The sequence below is a fragment of the Esox lucius genome, chromosome 1, assembly GCF_011004845.1.
Source record: "Esox lucius isolate fEsoLuc1 chromosome 1, fEsoLuc1.pri, whole genome shotgun sequence".
NCBI lineage: Eukaryota > Metazoa > Chordata > Actinopteri > Esociformes > Esocidae > Esox > Esox lucius.
The window spans coordinates 23,816,258-23,831,446 of record NC_047569.1 but is presented as its reverse complement, the minus strand read 5'-3'; the positions used below and the strand labels follow the sequence as shown (position 1 = coordinate 23,831,446).

At 40.0% G+C, this 15,189-nt stretch overlaps 2 protein-coding genes and 1 long non-coding RNA gene across 15 annotated transcripts in view; 2 read left to right on the top strand and 1 right to left on the bottom strand.

Moving 5' to 3' along the window:
- Nucleotides 1–847: 847 nt before the first annotated feature.
- Nucleotides 848–2,041, top strand: LOC105024053 (actin-3). Its single transcript, XM_010893696.3, has one exon. It carries the CDS (start codon nucleotides 916–918, stop codon nucleotides 2,017–2,019), a length of 1,104 nt encoding a protein of 367 aa, XP_010891998.2. The 5' UTR covers nucleotides 848–915; the 3' UTR covers nucleotides 2,020–2,041.
- A 5,742-nt stretch (nucleotides 2,042–7,783) lies between these two features.
- On the bottom strand, nucleotides 7,784–8,437 carry LOC105024027. The gene is made up of 2 exons (XR_829016.3): nucleotides 8,113–8,437; nucleotides 7,784–7,855 (listed from the first exon to the last, which is right to left on the bottom strand). It is a non-coding gene; the product is annotated as an uncharacterized LOC105024027 (long non-coding RNA).
- Nucleotides 7,848–15,189, top strand: part of mecom (MDS1 and EVI1 complex locus) — a 163,957-nt gene continuing 156,615 nt past the window's right edge. For 12 of the 13 annotated variants that reach the window (XM_010893658.5, XM_010893654.5, XM_013134119.4 and 9 more), the window contains exon 1: nucleotides 7,848–7,990. In XM_010893658.5, coding sequence (XP_010891960.3) covers nucleotides 7,954–7,990 — 37 coding nt within the window. In that variant the 5' untranslated portion in view covers nucleotides 7,848–7,953. Of the gene's footprint in view, nucleotides 7,995–15,189 lie in introns of all 13 variants that reach the window. The other variant, XM_010893659.5, reaches the window with a different exon arrangement.

The window sequence follows — 15,189 nt, the reverse complement described above, 5'->3', positions numbered from 1 at the left end:
CATCATTTTTATTTCACCATCTTGATTTTAGATGTAGTATAAAGATAACGTTAGTTAATGAGGTTAGATAATGAGGTAATGTAAGATTGCGGGATGCACTCCAAACTTCAGCAAGCTAGAAATGTTCATGTCGCTAGCTTATGAGTGATGGTTTGTAAGCCAACAAGTCTCTTTTCATAGAAGGACATTTTCAAACACTATCCTTGTTGCTTGTCTTTGATTACCTTTTCCAAAGGATCCCACATAGGAGTTAGCTAAATCAACTGATAAAAACAACCATCCATTTATCTGCCAACAAATACTAAGCGTCCATGTACCCAGCCTAACACAAGGACTTGCCAAAGCTTAATGAAACAAGGCTAAATGGTTTTACACTGAACATCACACAGGGGTGAACCACTTTGCTCAACCACATGCATGGCCTTTGCTCATTGTCAGTAGGCCTCAACCAAGATTTTGACTAATTAAGCAACTGTACTGAGAGGCAGTGACTTTACATCAGCAACATTCAGAAGACTTGGATTAAAATGTTTAACAGTTGCAACTGAAACCGAAGTCAACATGCTTTTCCTAACAGTATCTCTTCCTCCGTTACAGTATGTCCTTAACTCTGTTATACAGCCAGCCACTGTAAAGGGCTAGATACAATGTCAGCTGGTATTACACCCATTCAGGAAGGTCTGTTTACCGAGATGCCGTGCACTTAAGACAAGTAGGTACATAACTGTAACTACTGGAGAAAGTGATTGTGATGTCATAAAGGCATTCTGATCAGGTCTGAATACACAACATTCTCTCAGCCAAAGTATTAATCACTACAGCACGAAGAGACACACAAGGGGTGGCTGTAATAAGGCATGTCTTTATTCACAATTTGTGCGCACTAATTTTACACTTGTGAGAATTTATACAGAAATGTCATTTTCGCCCTCTGCAGTCGTGATTGACAATGGAACTGACCAGATAAGAGTAGGGACATCAGGAAACGCAGAGCCTAGCCACATCTTTAAAAATGTCACAGGAAGATCTGAGAGCAAAAGTAATAAAGGAAATCTTTACTTTGGAGGCGAGGTGTGGGGGAAGAGAGACAACTTGTCTGTGATTCATCCTATGGAACGTGGGAAGGTGGTGTCATGGGCTGACATGGAGGCCACGTGGAGTTATGTTTTCAACACCCATGTCAAGAACCCCTCCGGTGAGAGTCCTGTTTTACTAACGGAGTTCCCTTTGACCACCCGGTTGGACAGGGAAAGGACCTGCCGGACGATGTTCGAGGCGCTGGATGTCCCTGCGTTGTTCATGGCCCCTCAGTCAGTCCTGGCGCTAATGTCTTCCGGCAGGATTTCAGGTTGCGTGGCAGACTGTGGATATGACGTCACACACACTGTCCCAGTGTACGAGGGCTACTGCCTGCAGCATGCGGTGCATCAGCTGGGCCTGGGGGGGCAGGATGTCACGGACCGCCTGGGTCTGCTTCTGAAGGCACGTGGCAGTCAGTTCTCCAGCGCCACACAGGAACGGGACATCGTGACCAATATCAAGGAGCAGATGTGTTACATATCCACAGACCTCTCCTTAGAGACAGCCACAACCATCACTGACAGCGCCCAGGCAGACTACCAGCTGCCTGACGGACAGATGCTGAGGATCAGCAGTGAGAGGTTTGGGGCACCAGAGATTCTCTTCTCTCCTCAGATGGTCTTCATGGTGACACCAGGCATCCCAAGCCTGCTGGTCAGCTCGGTTTTGGAAAGCGATGCAGACCTGCGTCCACTGCTCCTGGACAATGTCGTCCTGGCCGGGGGCTCCAGCCTTTTCCCCGGAATGGGCTTCAGAATCAGGCAGGAGGCCTCAGCTCTGGTCCCTCCAGGGGCCTGTGTGGGGCCGGTCCCTGTGATGGAGACGGCTTGGCTGGGTGGTTCCCTCCTTGCCTCTCTTTCTATCTTCGGAGACATGTGCATCAGTTCTTCTGAATACCAGGAGATGGGGTCCAACGTGGTCCACCATAAGTTCTTCTGAGTGGTCCCTTATGTTTGCCCTGGTCTGTACACCAGAGAAAAGATATTCAGTGCAACACAAATTTGCATTAAATTAAGTTTACAAAAATTGCCCCAAATGAAAGTTTCATTTGATAAAGGCTCAATGTTAAAAGCAATTTCATACTTCTAAAACAGACCCACACCTCAAAGTATTCTGATTTGTTAATATCAGTGATTATCAAATAATGAGTACTTTTGTCAGTGCCAACTCGAATTTATGCTAGGGTCATTTCAGATGCAGTGTGTACATTGAATATACACTGATCAGAGCTGTCATTCATTTGGGTCATTTGTGTGGTATACATTTTTTTTTATCATTCTGTAAAAATTTCAGTTCATGTCTTCTGTATTGTAAATCATTTGAACATTTCTAAACCATAAACTATGTTTAAACTGTAACCTATAAGGAAGAGGTTTTATTAAAAAACAAAGCCCCTGGGCCTATGATGTCTTAATCATGCCCTGCGTGTGTGGTAGTGAAATACAATGTCGGTTTTTATATGGTTTGATTCATTGCTTATAATAACAAATGGTTTGGAACTTTTTCAGCAGCCACGGCTCACAGCTGCGGATGCCTTGGACGCAGAGTCTCAAAATCCATTACACAGCACACTGCAACCGGGAAACTGACGAGCATCCACTGTCTGATCTTACGGGAAATACCAGATAAAACGAGTCTGATCGAGTGTCGGATTGATTATTCGTCAGGTCTCTTCGTTGAAGAGACTTATGCAATGGAAAAATCCATCAGAATTGATGAGGAAGGTTCTGTAACGTAAGTGTGTCTGACCTAATCAAGCCCCAGAGCTCCATGATAAACAACTGTGCCACACCACGTCCATAAATACTTCTCCACATTGTCTCAAGAGCGCATCGTAATCCGCCGCTAGATAGGCCTAATGGGAAGTGCTGTTGTGGTGTACCCGTCTTAATTATTGCAATTAGACCGGAACCTGAATCAAAAAAACATTCCGAACGGATATCTGCAATTCAGCTATTTATTCCTTCACATGATTGTTCAGAGACGTATCATGTTAATCACAGGTGACAATTAACATTACATCCCAATTGGCCTACTTGACATCTGTTAAAAGGCAATATATCTTTCCAAGATGTTTTAAAAGGCAAAATGTCTTTCCAAAATGCCAGTAGTTAGCTTGCTTCTGACATACTTCTGTTTCATAAACAAATCATCGTGGTTCAAGTTGTATCTAGATCTTCCTAATTTGTTGATATTTTATGTTATGGAAAACAGTTTGCCAAAAGCTACACTTTTGTATTTAACTATATCAATTTTCACGTGAATTATTGGTATCTACGATGCATTTGTCAATGCCAAGAATGTGATTCTTTATATAACAAATACGAATGTTTCCATAAATGAATTGAATTAGGCCTACTTCTGCAGCTTATCAAGCGCTAGATGGCGGTACAATATTAGGACACAACAAACCGTAGAAATACTATTCAATAATCTAGTGCACACTTGTTGGTTTGTGCGCTGTGTGTATTGTAACTGGGTGTATTGTTTTGATTATTTTACACTTCTAGACACAAATTATGTCTCATACTTTAAACATATACTGGTCAAGCAAGTGTATACCCTACACTTGCTATCGCTTACTGTCCTGTGGATAGTCTTTTCAAACTCTGTATGTACAGGCTTAGCTTAACCAATGTTTCCGACAGGAAGAGCACCATCCACAATTTGGACAATCAGACTTTTCTTTACATTTTTCATGGTCCTTGGAAAGAAATAGCAATTCGATTTCAAATATGACACGAAATGAGTATCAAATCGATTAAATATATTGTATTAATATTTTAAATCAGCAGTCGGCCAGAAGTGTTATACAACAAAGTGCGTATTTCCAACTTAAACCACAGTAATATGGAGAATACCTTCGGTCAAATGGACACCTGATATCCTTGCTTATCGGCACAGACTTTTGCAGAAAGGATACTGGAGACAGACATCCTTGACACCAACCAAACAGTTTGTGATTAATTTATGGTTTATGTGCTATATGCATTTGCTCTAGTTAATTGTTTATTGGTGCAGACCTGCACACTTAAATTCGCAAATAGTAGAACCTACATGACGTTTTGTTAAAGCACAGAACTTTACTCTGAAATTGTGCCCTATAATATTACATGTCGCAGCGTAACGAAAACGTCGAAGGGTCACGCGTAGCGCGGTGCCAACTGGCAGACCACCGTCCTTTGAAGAGATAGATGTCCGGACGGGTTGGCTACATTGTCTACTCGTGCGCTAGCGACTCCTGTGGAACGTTGGAACCTGCAGGCTCAATAGTGGCGGTTGACCAGGGAATGTTCTCTTCCAGCGCATGTCTGTGGACTAGTGCCTGGTTTAGCTAGCAGCCTAATAAGACCGACTGGGCGCGATATACTACGGAGAACACGTTATTTCCCTTTCTCCAGAACCTGCTAGGAAGTGTAATGAGACGAAGGCGATAATAGAAATTGGGAATATAGACAGCCTACAAACGTACAGACATGAGTTGTGCTCTTCGAATATTCAGTCGCCTGTAGTTTAGCAAGCTCATATTTTTGCCATAAAACACTTAACCATTAAATATTCACTTGAACTAGGACTTATTAAATTTAATGAAAGCATTGGGTTAAGACAGTGATAGTCTCTCATACGTTTTTAGCTATTTTTCCATTTCTAAATTAAATTAATTGGTTGGGTAGGCCTGAGGACTTTGCATTTGGAGTTGACATGATCCTCGGGCCAATAGGACTACGTCTTATTAACTGCACCTTTATAGAATATAGTCGAACTATATTCAGTTGTATTTAATCATCTGCAAATTAATTATACTAATTAAAATTAGCCGTACCGTTCAGGTTTGCATGCTTAATGCGGCAGTCCGGCGCATTCTGGGACTTTAAAATGAATTGTATACTGTATAAATCCATTTATTTTAAAATAACTTCTTGAGCTGAATTTCCGATTGTTTCTGTCTCAACTTCAACGCCAAAATATCTGGCAGAAAGTTATTAGTTCCCCGTGGTGCTTAGACAAGGTTTGCGGATGTAGATTGTGCCGGTGTTTAATGATTGTCCGTACCAGATCTTAGTGGTCCTTAGGCTATAGGCTACTCTCTCACTTCTTACCACAGAGGGGCACTCCTCACCTCCTCACTGCTCCACTCTAAATAAAAATGTTTAACACCAGCAGCAGATTCAAAAGCAGCTGCAGTCTACATGTTACAGTTATTTTGCAAAGGTTCCAAAGCAGTTATTTTGCTGTCCCTGTGGGGTCTTTCGCGGTCCATTTTTTGTTCCAGGTAGAATCCTTTAAGTTCCAGGTAGAACCCTTTCCAGTTCCTTTCGAGTCTCACTGTTGGTTCTACATGGAAACAAAATGTATTATATTTGGATATACGGGTCTCTATCTGAAAAAATAAAAATAAAACTCATTATGATTCTCCTGGGGACAGCTGAATGACCTTTTTTTTTTTAAAAGAACACAAACAATTTATGAATATTTAACTATAAAACTAATAATAACAATTAATATTATTTTTGTTTGCATTATCACTGTGGTTGTTGTTATTATTGTTCATATTATGCATTGTTTATTGTGTCACAGTTATTTTAATTGATTTGTACTGGCGTAGGCTATATTACTTATATTACTTTGTTATTAGTGTTATCATTTTGTCATTATAAAAGCAGAGTTTATGTTTTATATATCAGGACCTCTCCTGAATATTTGTGAGCATATGCCTACAACAGTTCACTTAAAAAAAAAAAAAAGTTTATATAATGTCGCATTTACATTATTCGTTGTATTTGACTGTAGTCTAGGCTATAGTCCACTCGCTATATCCTCGTTGTCCATCTTTTTCTGAAACGTGTTGGCTGGTCCTAGCATTGATAAATATCCCTGTTGATCACTTGATTGATTACCTTGCTCAAAGGTCACGCGGGCACACAGTAATTTCCTTGCGCTTGAGGCTACCTTCTCACTTTTAGTCGGACGCGACAGCTCCTATACAAATTATGTTTTTATTTTAACCCCTGAGCAACCGCCCAAAATTAAAAGCATTGAAGTAACCGATCAATGACCGTGAGTTCATATTTTTTGTTAGAAAGTATGTAAGTTAACGCATTTAATTAGGGTAAATAGGATCCAAACCCTGTGAACTGCCCAACCTCTTTTTATGGGATTTAAATTTGAACTATAGGACAAGCAAGCTAATAATTTAGCTACTTACAAAGGGTCTTGAACCCAATTAATTTCTAATAATTACAACCCACGGGGCTTTGCAGATCTCTCCAGCGCTCTCTGGTCCTGCCATTCCGCGCCACCGGGTCAGCGTGTCATAATAAAGCATAAAGTATGTATTCTGAAAGTGGTCTGGAAAACAGTGAGTTATTGCAATGAATGAAAACTGTTTCCATTTAGGCTAATTGAGCGCGCGGCCTCGAGCTGTAGCTGTGGGTATGAAAGCCTACGTCGCGCGCACCCTCTCCAGCACATGGCGTATTTAATAGCACCATTTATGTCATTACTTTGGGGCTACGCTTAGGTATAACCACAATAAAGTACCTATATTAACCTTTATTGACTTGGTGAATTAAATCACACGAGTATTTCTCTCAACTGTAGGCTACGTATGGTGGATGAATAACTTGGAGAAAAAAAATGTATTATTCTAAACACAGTTCAGAGGCAAACCTATTTTACTGAATTGATTATCACATGCACGCACTCACATGCGGTTTCGCTGTTGATACGGTGGTACTGACTCAGTTGGCCGGAGCATCCACAGTCTTTGCACTGTATAATCTGCATAGCAAGAATGGGATGCTATAGTTCTATACATGATTTTACCAATTTACCATATTAAAATATATTTTGGATAACGCCCGAATGGATGTTTTTTGGTGGTTTACAATTTATATGGTGTTATTGCTTCAATCAATTTAAACTTTGGAATCAATAAATCGAGTTCACTTAGCCATTAAAAGGTTAACGCGCAAGGTCAACATGATCTAGCGTGGATCTAATTAATTAGCAGTTACGATAATTATACTGTTAACAGATACGCCGTGTAGTTTTATTTCTCAACTATGACTGGACTAGTTAGCCTATAGTTCCAATATGGTTGTTGCTTTCATTGTTAGTTTATAGTTACTGGCACCTAAGATAATCTGTCTTTGTTGATACGTGCCCAAAAGAGTTGACTGAAACAAACCATTTCATTAAATTGTGGAACACATTTACCCAAACGTTATAGCCTATGCGACTTCAACAACATTAATTTTGGTTAACAATAACATGCAAGAAACGGAATTTATGCATGCAAGCCAGCAGAAAGAGGTATTAATTCAGAAATTAACAGATTAATAATTGTCACCCCTTTAAAAAAGAAACTCGAAAAACCTCATATTAGAGCGGGGTCATTCATTTCCAAGTGTTCGCTATGATGGTCAAAACACAATTAAAACATTTAATGAAAACTTTTTCACATTTGTAATTTAGCCAAACGTTGATGGATGTGATTTCATTTAAACACATAAGGGAGGCATTGTGAGGATTTGAGAATAGTTCATTATAATTAATGTCTCCGGCTCTCCGTAGATTCGGGGTCGTGGCGGCTCGGTTTCTGACTCAGTGATCTTTGAAGATCTGACACGAAGGGATCTCTCTGCGATTGCCATCTGACTTGATCAGTCATATCAAGTAATAAATCGTTCCAAACTTTTTTGGCGGCGCTGACAGTTTGGCTATGCGCATGTGCGAAGGTGTCCAAACTGACAATGCTGGAGAGATAGCGAGTCTGGATTGAGAAACACAGAGAAAAGGACAGAGAAAAAAGAAAAAGGAGGATAAGATCCAAGACAAAATCAAACAAACCCACGCCGAAAGACTGGCATCATGAGGTCCAAAGGCAGGGCACGGAAACTGGCCACGAGTAGGTGCAATATCCCTTTCTTTGCCTTTTGAAACTGCCATCTTGTACTACATGTGTATATATCATTTAACAATGCTGTTTCGCATCTAAAATTAGTTAGTAAAATGCTGTTTCTTTCTTACGTGAGTGTGAGTAGAAAGAACCCCAATCACGATTTAGCAGCGTTACAGTTTGAAGAAGACGATTCAGAGCTTTCGAGTTGATGCTGTCAGTGCCGGTCGGTTCGCGAATTCAGGAAAATTTAATTGGCGTTGTAAGTAAGAAAAAGTTGTGCAAACGTAGAGGCACTTCTTCGGGAACGAACAGCTAACGTTATTGCGTTGTGCGTTGCATATAGTGGGCGCTATAACGTTGGTCAATTCTCGTCCCGTCCTGCGATGCTGTTGTTGCACGCGCTTGGGTTCTGGCCACTTCAATTTGCTGGAGTAACTTTGGAAAAGGCATGTTTGGCTCATTCAAACAACGGAAACGAAAGCTCCAGAATAAAGGACGTATGCATTTAAATCTAATCAAATCAGGTACCATTGATGGCGCAACGAAAAATGCCAATAAATTATATTTTAGCATATTTGTGTGATGTATATGCTTATCGGGTGTGTGCCACTTAAATGTATTCTCTCTCATTCTCCTATGCTATATAAGCTTTGATTATTACACTGTGGTGTGTCTTTATTATAATTAAAATGATAAACGTTGTGCAAAAAGTAGGCTAAGTAATCGTGTTACATAAGGCTAATTAATGCTAAGGTCTTAAACTTTCTACAAACGCATTGACGTCTCTATCCAGAAGTAATGACAGTTCTCGATCAAGCCTCCGGCACCTTATTCATTTGAAGTCGTTTGTAGGGTATATTCACAAGTTCAAATTGAACAGTGGTTCGAAACACCAATATGCAGTAGCCTAATAAAGTATTTTTTGTCATTGATTGATTCGGTTAAATTGTTAGTCAGAGGTCTGAAAGCAATTTACCCCCCACCCCATCCCACACACACACATTCACTTTTACACACACATACACCATAGGCTAAACTCTTCTGGTCGACGGCAGTCTCCCAAAAAGTTACTACTATGTTAGTATCAAATGTAGGCCTGCCTATTTCTATCTAAATGTAAAGACTATGAATTATAGTCGCCCTAGCCAATAATAATGATTTGCAATACTTTAAGGAGCACAGTTTAGTCTACACAAGTAAACGTTTTCGAACAATGTTTAAAAGTGTGTGGGTCTAATTCAATTTATTTGCATCTTTTGAGCCAGTTGCGTTTGTACTTGTTTAGTCTTTATAAATGTAGGCCTACTGTATGTAGGTCGTTTCCAAGACCAATACCCTACCACAGTTTTGCGAGTCAAAATGAAAATATATAATTTTAGTATTTTTAGCTGTAGTTTCCTCATGGAAAACACTAGTCACAGGTCAACACTGGTAGGTTGAAGTCTTGGAGCCAAGGGTCGCGGGTTTAATCAGTTTAATAAGGGTCTGCGAGACCTGTCAGTCGTGTTTTCTGTCTATACAATCTAATCCTGCTGCACATGAATAATTTCTCTGGACCTTCCCGTAGCTTAGACCGAACTTTTCTCGTTAGGATAGGAATTAATGTAGTCAATTTTTTTAATGTCATAAATTGTGAGTGTTTGTTTAGTTTGTTAAAAGAAATTCCGACTTAGTGATTAACTTTGTGTCATATGGGAGTATCGACGCAATCTACAAGGCATAAATACATCCAGTTTACCTTCCGTTTTGTACTTGTTGATATTGTCAGTTTGCTTCAATTGGTCATCAAAATATTATCGAACGGTTAGTTTACATTCAATAGGTACTTGAATGTCTCATATTACATTTTCAGCACTGCCAATTAGATTTTCTTTTGCCATAGTTTGCTTTTTATTTGAAGTTTTTGTAAGAAGAAATGTTAAGGGTAATTATGTAATTCATGTGCTACTAAGGAGGACATGGATATGTCTTGGGAACCTCGGTGTTGTTGAGGTCCCTCTAACCTTTGCAGCGCGTATCAGTCGTAGCAATAAACCAACTCTGTAGACGGTTCACTCTCAGTGGGATCTAATACAGATTGTTGTTCATGACAACATGGATTCGTTTTAGAATAGTTACAGAATACGGGTGTTAAGGAAACAGTATGCATACTTTTTGTCACTGCAGGCTGGGCACGTACACGCGCGCACACGCATCATTGGGCGCAAAATCAAAATATTTGGGGTGTTGTTATATCATTATAAACGTTTTTCGAGTCACGAAAGGTGAATTTCGTATTTTTACCAATAAATAATACAATGACATGGTCAAATTATTTGGTTGTTTTCACGTTGAATTCACATTAGTTAATCACTCAAGCGAATCTAAATACAAACTAGGCGCCTGTGCCCAGGGACCTGGAGCCACAATGTTTTTCCCATTGCATTTTGTGCTTTTAGATGCATGCTGCAATTGGCTTAAATATTACTAAAGTCCCTTAAAGGAATGCACCAGAGTAGGGCTATAGGGTCCACCCTTTCAGGCATAGGCTAGTTCCTAAATCATTACTTACAATCTGAAAATAGTGGGAATAATTTGAGGCATATTTAAAACGTATTATTTGCTCAAGATGTAAGAGGAAGATTTCTACCTATTAAGTCAGAGGGAGAGAATGTTCTGAGAGTGCTGACCATGGGTCCCCCGGGAACCAAGTCGTTCTGGCTTGCAGCCAGCTCTGCACAATGTCAACAGTGAATATTTAAATTCCCAGACTCCTCATAAGAGGTCTGCCGGTAAATGTCTTCAGTGTGCGGCCTGTCCCGGGAATTATTTTCAGAGACTGATCATTTAGGCTTCGCGCGCCACAGAGAGTGTTTGTGCTCCAGCTCGATTGATGTGCGCATGGCAGGCAGATGATAAAAGAGAATGGAGTGAGTTAATGGAGGGGGAGCCGGTAAAATGGGAGGTGGTAACGGAAGTGTGATTGGTGGGGACAGATTAGTCCAGATGTCATATGGGGGTGCACTTAAACTTAGCCCTTGTGCCCCCAAAATATTTGTCCTAATATCATCTTAGTTAGGCCTTAAGCTATCTATATGTCTGCCTGCTTTGCGTTAGTGCAGCATAGAGGCTCTTAAGTAAATGCACGTCATTACCCATTGAGCACCTTCCGAAGTTGACGTTAAGGGACGTTGACCTTTGTCCTTCTGCCCAGTCTTTGAGTCCACAGACATCTGGTCTGGACCGGATCCAATCTGAATCAAACTTAATTGGTTCAAATTTGGTCCTTTCCAGACCAGCCCTGACATAATTTGGCCTAAACATACACTATGATTGCTTCGGATTTGGTCCACATTTGTACAGTACACTACAATAGGCAGGGGTTCCCAACCTTTTCCCAAGGGCCCCTCAAATTGATTTAACCAATATTAAATATATCACCAGCTTGATTTTATTGAATTCTACTTTTGTAAGCTCTTTTTTATTTAGAAGGCTATAGGACAATAAATTAACAGTAGCGGTAATAATGGACCTAATTTCCCCCAGGCTTGTAGGAGTTTAGAAGATTGCAGCATGTTGTATTCCTAGGTATCCACAGCTTTTTTCTGTACTAGGAAGTCAGTCAGATCAGCATGTGTAAGGACACATTCACTCAACTGACGAAGACAAAGGCTGTTTTATTGCAGGTGCCCTATTCAGCTTGAGGGAGTCGGTAAAGATGACACCATTCCTCACCCTGGTCAGTGTACAAATCCATATAGAGTTCCCAGCCACACATTACAGCTAGTTGGAGGAGAATGCATTCTCTGGCCAACAACCATGGTTGAGCTTGCATGTGCCTGACCTACCACAAGGAGTCGCTAGAGTGTGACAAGACATGGCAGCCATGTCCGACATCCTACCCATCCACCCCTTGACGGTGCTGAGACAATTTATATACCCTCTGCGGGACCACCATACCCTGTTGTATGCTGCAATTTAACTCCTGGCTGCAATGACACAGCTGTGCCTCACTTGGAAGACCCCCCCCCAAACCATAATTTAATTATAGATGTTCTCTTTTACAGAACGTGATTAAATCGACATTAGAAGGGCGTAGCTCAGCTTCTGAATGTCATAGAGACAAAAGCAAAATATTTTCATGTACTTCAGTGTGGCTGCTTCACCTAGCATTTTACAACTTGTTCTTAGTCTAAATCATCACAGTATATTTCAATACAATACTTAACATAGAAGTATGGTTTAATATACTATAGTAATTAAATTTGCTATATTCAAATAACATACAAATACAAGTTATAACACATATTACTGTTATTACAATGCCATTCCTATATTTCATTTACCGTAACTGAAAATGTGATTGTAGATAAGCATATTTTTTCAGTGTTTTTTGATCTGAAATATGATCGCTGCCAGTTCTAAAGCTTTAGCTTTAGCTAACATAAATGCATTTAACAGATGGGAGTAATGATAAATATTCCATACTGCATTCTTCATTACGCTCAAATTTTCTATTTTAAATGGATTTAATCTTGGCTGTTTTGATTATTTTTGGTGAATTGTCATATTTTGGGGCCAAACTTCCCTTTGTTGAAAATGCTGTAGAACAATAAAAAAAATCTTTAACATAAGGCACAAAAAGCAGGGTATCCTTATGGGAGATAGTGAAATGCCCATTTGAATGAATTATCACCTTGAAAAAGTATTATATCACCTTCATGTATAACTTTTTATCTCATTGTAAAAAGAAGAGATTCCCTCTTTTTGGAAATTGTTTAGTAACTTATTTCACAGATAACCTTTGTTTTGAGATGAAAAAGCATTGTAATCAGGTAGGCAGTATAATCAAGGAAACATATCCACAGATCTTTTATTCGCCAAAAAGATCAACAAGTAAATAGCAGTTTGTTCATGAACGACCCATCACTATTTTATATTGTTGAATGTGGTAAAATGCTTACTTTACTTTACTGACATATGATACATGCATGGTACATCCATTCACATATTCTGTGTTACGTTTGAGTCATCTAGCAGTCACTCTTATGCAAGGTGTCTTATAGTTAATAAGTTGGTTAGCACTACTAAAGAAAGCATAGACATTTTGGCATAGGATTTATTTTTTAACAAAAAACATTTTCAACATATGTAAATAATGTGTTTTCAGCATCTCAAAATTATGCATAATTATTTCTGGAAATAACTTCATTTCTGCTTCAACTTCTGGAAGACACATGTTTTTTTATTTTCATCTAGTTCCAAAAAATAATCATGTAATGCGCTTGTAATTTACTTTAAAAATAAATTTCAATACATACTGAATTGGATTTGCCGATATATTTAACCTAACTGACATTGGATTTATTTTTTAGACAGTTGAGTTAAAACAATAAGAGGATAATAGACACTGAGGCCTATCAGTAGAATTCTCTGCCCCTTTAGTCTCTGTTATCCAGAATGTCTGTCAGATCATTTGTAACCTCCAGAAATGAATTGCTCCTGCCATTAACCCAGTGCTTTTGAAATGTCACTAGGCTAGTACAAAAACATTATTATCAGTATTATCAGTATTGTTATTACATTAGTTGGTTCCCTTATAGATTTGTATTTTCCTTCAGATACAGCTAAAGCTCTTGAGAACTGGGGGATATTTTGTCAGTATATCTTACTGTATCGATTTAAAGTTTGTCTGTGTGTGTGTGTAAGTGCATGCCTGCATGTAGGATAGTGTGATCTAGCACTCTTGCATTCAGCACATTTTGTTTGTCATCACCTCCTCAGTGCCGATAAGTACATCCTCCTGGCATTGTTCACTGGGCCCTGCATCTCGATGTCTGCCGGACCTCATTAAAGGGTTAATTAGTGGATAGAAAGGTTACAGAATGTGGACTCAAATTGAAAGAACCTAATCCATTGTCCCGTGGCAGAGTACTTTGTGTCCACTCTTGGTCTGTTTAAATCCAAAGTTCTGTGATGACAAGTTGCATATCTCCCTGTGCAATGAACAACCTCAGCACAGCACATTTCACAGACCCTGTGGAAGAGAAAACCTGCATATTATCAGCAGCTTGTAAACCTAATGTTTGGTTGCATTGAAATAACAACCAAATCCGTTTAAGTGCCAAGACAGTGGTAGATTTGTAGGACCAGTGTAGGACCTTGTGCTCATGCAGCAAAGTAACATGCTTTGCTCCATGTGAGTCTTTGTCTATGCACGCATGTGTGTGTCTGTGCACATATGCCTGTGTATAAATGTGGTAATGTGTAGGGCTATAGGGTCCTGGGACTGCAGGGTGACAGTGTGATGGCCCCTCTCATCCATCAATGCCCCATGGTCTCCTCTCCCCCTCTCTTCAGGTCCCCAGGGGCCCGGCTGAGTGGGCAGCCCTAGGGAGCAGTGTCACAACATCCCGTCGTCTCACTTTATCTACACCCCTAGTCTGGCATCTCCAATCACCGCTTAAAGAAAGACAAATAAACCTATTCCTTTGTGAGTGTGTGTTTGTGCAGCTCGTTATGTAGTTGGGAGTTACAAAAATAAGGGTATTTGTTAGAGTCAGGTGATGCGCTCTTGGGTTGTATGTTTGTGTGTGTATGTGTATGTGTGTAGTGCTGTGCTGTCATGTCGGGCGAGGCCAGGGGGAGGCGGGAGTGCAATCCAGACTGAGTGTGGGAACATGGGTGGGGGGGGGGCAAAGGGGGGTCAAGCCTGGGAACCAGTGTGTGTGTTTACCTCAGGGAAGCGGTACCAACACAGAACAATGAGCCAACCTTACCCTCCTCTAAATAAAACAGTCATTTCTGCTTTCTTCCCAAAGGTCAGGGAGTTAGAGATAGGGAGGCCCACACAAAAGGCTACAGTCTGCCCGACGACTACAGTCTGGGTCTCTCGGGTGCCAAGGCTGAGGTCATTATTAGCAACAGGCTCAAGCTAAGCATATTTTTATAGATCTGTGTTTGTTAATGGGACAAAGAGAAAAGGCAGAGAAGATGGAGAGAGCAAAGAGTAGCGAGATAAGAGAAACAGAGGAAGATGGAGAGATAACAGGAGAGAACAGGAGAGAGCAAGAGAGGAGAATGAAGATGAAAGAGAACTGGAGAGAGATGATAAAAGAGTGAACATCAAAAATATTTCCTCTTATGTACTAAAAACATTTTCCAGTGTTTATGTGTACAATTATTCAAATTGATTCCATTCCTATTGCTTTGAACACTTTCCCTAA

Bases quoted from the DNA above. Each gene is read 5' to 3' on its own strand.
- LOC105024053 (XM_010893696.3), top strand. From the start codon at position 916: ATGTCATTTTCGCCCTCTGCAGTCGTGATTGACAATGGAACTGACCAG.